The sequence below is a fragment of the Lolium perenne genome, chromosome 5 (assembly GCF_019359855.2).
Source record: "Lolium perenne isolate Kyuss_39 chromosome 5, Kyuss_2.0, whole genome shotgun sequence".
Lineage (NCBI taxonomy): Eukaryota > Viridiplantae > Streptophyta > Magnoliopsida > Poales > Poaceae > Lolium > Lolium perenne.
In genome coordinates this window covers 32,974,572-32,980,740 of record NC_067248.2, presented here as the reverse complement: position 1 = coordinate 32,980,740, position 6,169 = coordinate 32,974,572, and the positions used below count along the sequence as shown (strand labels likewise).

At 45.2% G+C, this 6,169-nt stretch overlaps 1 protein-coding gene across 1 annotated transcript; it reads right to left on the bottom strand.

Moving 5' to 3' along the window:
- Window positions 1-284: 284 nt before the first annotated feature.
- LOC139831231 (uncharacterized) lies at window positions 285-1,846 on the bottom strand. Its single transcript, XM_071820570.1, has 3 exons — window positions 1,675-1,846; window positions 1,172-1,502; window positions 285-1,092 (listed from the first exon to the last, which is right to left on the bottom strand). The coding sequence occupies exons 1-3, from the start codon at window positions 1,810-1,812 to the stop codon at window positions 518-520; spliced, it is 1,044 nt and encodes a 347-aa protein (XP_071676671.1). The 5' UTR covers window positions 1,813-1,846; the 3' UTR covers window positions 285-517.
- Between the last annotated feature and the right edge of the window lie 4,323 nt (window positions 1,847-6,169).

The following is a 6,169-nucleotide window of genomic DNA, read 5'->3' as shown; positions in this document are numbered from 1 at the left end:
AACCCCTGGAACGTGGCGCAACTTAGGCGTTTTTACGCCTAGAGTCAAAATATAGTCTTTGTAAAGCTTCAATGTACAGAAACGCCCGCGAGTTTTCAGACGCACTCTTTTCCTTTTTCGGGGCACCGAGTGGGGCCGGAGAAGGTTTTTAATGAGGCGGGCTCGCGGTGCTGCAATATAATAAAGATAGTGACAATATAACTTTTCTTCTTTATCGACATGACCAAAGTCTTCGCTCCGACGAATTTCAATATAGTTCATCGACAAAAGGAAAAACTTGCCTTGGTATTCAAATACCTCGTGAGTCAACAAAAATACAAAATAGTACTCAATAAAAAGCTTGGGGGCTCATATTCGCCTTAAATATATAAATGCCTTGGTTCAAAACCTCGCAAGTATACAAATATAGTAAAGAGTCACCGAAACACTCGGGGGCTAAACAAACAGAGAAATATAATGATTGCTTTACAATATAGTCATGGATTACAAAGAAAAAATATCTACAAGAAGAAACTAACTAGTCTTGATTCAATATGTCATCAAGAGTAACCCTGTTTTCCTCAGGAGCAGCACCAAGAAAATCGGCATAATGGCCATCGGCAAAAAAGTCGGCATCCATCCGAAGTAGGTCTTCAATCATTTCTTCGGCTATAGGCGTAACCTTCGTGTTAATCCTGTCAACACCAACTCTCCGACGTTTTACTTTTTGGTGAACCTTCTCGACAACCTGGGTAAGGTCAAGCTTCGAGTGGCAGATTTGGAGCATGATAAGAGCAAATCTGGCGCCAGCTACTAGTTGAGCTTTGACAAAATCATGGATACTGCGAGCATCCTTGAACCTTTCCATCAATTCAGGAAGAGTTTTTGGTTGGACGCTCCGAGGAAACATGGAGTTGTAAACCATGGACAAGGTCTTGGTACAGAAGTCAAGGAAATCGCGAGTTTGAGAGGCGCGATCTTGAAATCTGACAATTTGGCGGGTCCTCTCTGGGGTAGCCCAAAACAACGAACCATGGTCCAGGGAAAGATTAACAAGGAGGGTTGTCCTAGCATTTACCCTCTCTTCCTCGGCAGCAGCATCAACAAAGGCACCTATCAAAACAAAGAAGTGGAAACCTCTAAGAAACAGTAGCATGAAGATAAAAAATATCAGCGGACGAAACAGGCATACCCGACATATCTGCACTGGCTTCATTCATTAATTCGAGCATGAAATTTTCTCGAGTAGTTGCCTTTTCAGCCTCGGAAGCAGCAATTTCCTTAGCAGCCACGGCTTCGTGAGCTTGTTGAAGAGCAATTTTTTCGGCTTCAGATGACTTACGAGATTGCTCCATCATCACAAGTGTTTGCTTCTTCGCATACTGAAGTTGCTGCCGAAGTTCATCCAGTTCTTGCGACAAGGTATCGTCGACAGGTGCAGTATCAGCAAAAGCTCTCCTCGCACGAGAAGAAGGCGATACATTGGAAGGAGCGGAAGTTGGAGTATAGTTATCAAATATCAACTGAAATTTAGACAAGACAACATCAAATGACAGATAGAGTTTTTCATTAATTTCTTGGAATCATTACAAGGGCACTACAGTAGAGCTAAAGAAATGAGTGTCGCCAAAACAACTACTTTGGCAACAAAAGCAAAAGAAACAGAAAAAGAAACAAGGAGGCATGCAACTAGACCTCCGGCCTCGAGGAGCTAGGAGTCGAAGCTGGCTTGATCCCCAGATACGCCAAGATCTTCTTAGTGTTGGGCTTGGCTGCCTTGATCAGCGACCTCCATCTCGAATGCTCTATCTGGCTGGTGTCGCCAACCTTCATCCAATCAAGCGTCTGTTGGCTGTCAGCAACCAGGGCAACAAGATTTCGACAAAGCAACCTTCATATTCTCTGACGCATCTTCAATCCCAGGTCTTCCGACGAATTGAAAAGCTTGGCAAGGGCAAGGAAAGTCGAAGGTTCCTCTTTCTTCGGGAAGAAGTAGGGGAACAACGCCGACAAACTTGCACTGGCATTGGCCACGCCTTCACGAATTTCGCGCCCATGGAACTCCAGAAGAGAAAGTGCATCAAGGAGAGGGTCATTGACGGGATTCTCCAGATCAAAATCTTGGTTTGTTTGGGCTGCCACACGAGACAAACCATTAGTCAAAAACCAAGAAACAGGAAGTACAATAGAAGGGGTTGATGATATTACTCAGCGTACGTCGACTTTGCGACTTCAGACGCTTGATGATCTCTTGTTCACGCACAGTTTGTGCAGTTTTCTGCTCATCTAAGGCAGATTCGGCATCTTTGAGCCTTCTCTGCAGCTCCTCGACACTAGCAGCTTTCACCTTGGCTTCATCAACCTCGGCCTTGGCTTTGCTAGCAGCAAGTTCAGCTTTCTTGCGAGCCGCCTCACTTTGCTCGAGTTTTTGAGCAAGTGCGTCGACACGTTCGTTGGCCTCTCGAAAGTTTTTCTGTCGAGATATGAAAAAGAAAGAAAAGAAAGTTCAAAAAATAGCGACAAGCAACAGGAATAGAAAGTCAAAGAAAAATAGCAAGTATAAAAGTCGTTACCTTCGGCTCGCAAGCATATTCACGGTACCCAACAAATTGGGACCCGATCCGAAGAAGCTCTTTGATCATTGGCTGTTCAAAGGTAAGTACATCAAAAGAAACGTCGGCATGAAAAAGAGAAAAGGTGTGAAAAAACAAAATAAGGAAAATATAGATGCCGACAAACTTACATCATCTAAGAGCAGAGTCGACGAACTGCCCAACTGAGGGGCAGGATCAACAATCTTTTCAACCCGTGCCCTTTTTGGTGAAGGGGCACGGGGGCTCGAAGGAGGAGTAGATGTATCAACATTTTGTTGAGGAGGCGACGATTCCTCCCCTTCAACCGGTTTTTCTGAAATAACTAAAGTATGTGACGTGCTCGTTCGAGCAGCCACATCTAAAGTTGGTGTTTCTTCATCATCACCGTGACAAAATAGTGGCAGCATAAAAAGCAAGGCAAAATAAAATTCTTCAAATAGAAAAGGAAAAGAGCAAGGAACCTACGAGCTGATGATACTCTCGATGTATGGATCATAAGCTGCTTTTCGAGGTAAAGGAGCAGCTTTCTTCGGGTTTCGAGGTCCCGGAATCTTCGGCATTGCTCCTTTTCCTTTTGCTCTTCGGAGAAACAGCAGGAGGAGGAGATTGCGCTGATGTTGTATCTTCAGAGGCAGCATCCTTCTCAGAGATCCCGCAGATTTTCGAGAATCATGCGGGTTCATTCACAAAAGAGGGGGTCTCTGGTTGACATCATCGACAACGGCTCTTTCTTCGACCTCTCCATCCTCGGGAAGAGGAGGAAGGGAAGCCATAGTAGGATGATTCTACAAAGAAATAGTGACAAAAGAGAATAAGTGAGATACCACCGCAAATAAGATACGAGGAACAGTTCAAAACAAGATAAAACTTCGAGAAGACAAAATACCTCGGGAAGAGGATTGGAAGCACCGTATGGTTCCACTCGACAGAGGAGGGAATAGGATCCTTCTTGCCTAATCGAGAAATTCTTCGAACCAATTTTTCCAAATCCTTTACAGAAAGATCACCGGAGATTCTCGTTGGCGTCATTTTCACCAGAATCACGTCCAAAGGGGATTTTTGCGAGCCTGAAGAGGCTGCACTCTAATCCTAAGGAAGTAGGCAGTAATTTGAACACCAGATAGCTCTTTGCCTCGAGTGTTTTGAAGATGACGGATACGAGCCATGAGCGCCTCTCGTCGCCTTTTTCTCTTCTTCGAAGCTTCGCATCCCAGAACGGCGACGCTGAATCCTGGCACTTCCGTCAAAAGGAACTATGTTGTGCTCCACAGAATTGGCGCTTTCTTCGTGGATGTAGAGCCACTTTTTGCGCCATCCTTGGACAGAATCAGGAAACTTGACGTCGAAATAATCGACATCAGTCCGAACACAGATAACAACGCCACCTATGTTATAAGTGACGTTGTGGGAGCCATTACGGCGGAGGCAGAAAATGCGCTTCCACAGAGCCCAATTGGGAGTGATTCCGAGGAAGCATTCGCAAAGTGTGATAAAAATAGAAATGTGAAGGATGGAATTGGGAGTCAACTGGTGCGCTTGAATCCCATAAACAAAAAGAAGGCCGCGGAGGAAATCGTGGATTGGGGTTGAAAGGCCGCGGATCAGGTGATCAACAAAACTAACCCGATACTCCATTGGAGGCTTGGGGTAGCTTTCTTCGCTAGGAAAGCGGATGGCGTCCTCCTTCGTCATGAGGCCGAGCCTCTTCAGCGTGTTGATGTCTTGATTGGAGATTTTGGATCTCTCCCACTCAAAATCCTCGGCGGCCATCTTGGATTCCGGCGTGCTGTGGCGAGTCAGACGCGTGCGCGGTGGCATCAACGGCAGTGGGCAGAGCAATGTATGTGCGTACGGAAGATTGGAGAGAGTTGGGCGCAGGGGAAGTTTTGCGAAAAGGAACAGGTGAGCGGCGCAAGCGAGGGGATGAACGAAGGTTGAAGAAGGGTTTATATAAGATTCGGGTGAAGCAGTGTGCCGTTGGATGAAGAAATCGTGTGGTGAGGATGGATCTTCTAGACACAAGGGCAAAAGAGTATTTTTACTGAAATAGGCGTTACCGTACGTGCGCCAGGAAAAGCGGAGGACGTGTGTCCACTACTTGCACGACGTGTCAACATGGTCGAAGCAATGGACCCACAGGGCAGAGAACTCACGACTATTCGAGAAGGATGAAGTAAATTTGATTAAGGGAAGTATGTCGACAAGAAAAATAAAAGAAAAGTGGCGACAGAAAGAATTATTCAATACTTCGGGAGCCTTTGATCAAATACAAGTTTTTGCCCAAATGCTCGGGGGCTACTTCAGAAAAAAGTAAATTTTCGAGTATGACAAATATAGAAATTGCGGGAGCCTACAACCAAGCACAAGTCCTTGGCTGTAGCCTCGGGGGCTACTCCCATCGAGAACGCTGTTCGCGCACCCGAGAGATAAAAAAAGAGAGAAGAAGAAAGAGATCATATTGGGAAGTAATGAAAATATAGCGACAAGGTGGACTAAAATGTTGAGCCTACAACCAAGCACAAGTTCTTGGTTGTAGCCTCGGTGTTTACTCCCATCGGGAACGCTGTTCGCGTGCCCGATGAAATTAACAAAAATAGAAAAACAAGAGAGTATATTTCGAGTTATAATTAACTCTACATATACTCCCATCGGGAGAACAATATAAGTCATATATGACTCGATAAAATGTGCCATTCCAACAGCCGGAAAAGCACTCGACAATATATTCTCAGAACGCCGAAGTTGCGATCAATTTCTGAATGCCGCAAATTTGCGAAGGTAAGACCCCAGATCCGTTCGCCGGGCGTGGCATCGCCAAAGACTGCGCTCGTTACTTTTATCCGTATCAACGTATACGAAGAAAAATCCTAACGGACGCGTTAGGTACCCGATAAATTTGATCGGGACTCGACGTAATGGTAAGACCTTAAGCGGCACTGTCGACGTTTACACCAGTATCCCGAGATCATGTCCGGGGACGTGATTTTGAAGTAGGTTTTTGCGGATTGCCACTAGAGCAGTTAACTAGTACCTGATCCGTCAGATGAACTAGCCCCAATTACCAGTATCCCTGTACAATATAGAATTTTATGTGAAGAAATATAAAAGGTTAAAGCTTTCGAGTAAAAATAAACAATGGAGATTTTCCCTGACTCTACGATTCAAGCAAAATCTCGGGGGCTACTGACATAGGCATCCCAAATGGGCCTGCCGAAGATGGTACCCGGGGTTTACTGGAAGCCCAATACCCGAAGAATAAGAAGATTCGGGAGCCCAAGATTTACTAAGGAAAGATAGAGTTGTAATAGGAAGTGTTGTTTGTAATCTGGCGGGATGAGTTAGAAACCGTCCCGGACTCTGTAAACTTGTATAGCACGAATCCCTCGGCTTCACCTCATAGATAAGGGGGAGTCGAGGGACAAAGAATAAATCGAATCATTGTCTGCAAACCCTAGTTTTCATAGTCGTCGAGTACTTTTCGGCTGAAACCTTCGAGATCTACTTGCCCTCTACTTCTAACTAAACCCTAGCCTACAATCCATAGGTATTGATAAGTTAATCCCTTGTCAGTTGTACTGGTAGTCATCGCCTTCTAA

Coding starts and splice junctions, on each gene's coding strand:
- LOC139831231 (XM_071820570.1), bottom strand. CDS start 1,812: ATGAAGGTTGGCGACACCAGCCAGATAGAGCATTCGAGATGGAGGTCG. Junction 1,503..1,674: donor CTAGCTCCTCGAGGCCGGAG/GTCTAGTTGCAT, acceptor TCTAAATTTCAG/TTGATATTTGATAACTATAC. Junction 1,093..1,171: donor AGCCAGTGCAGATATGTCGG/GTATGCCTGTTT, acceptor TTGTTTTGATAG/GTGCCTTTGTTGATGCTGCT.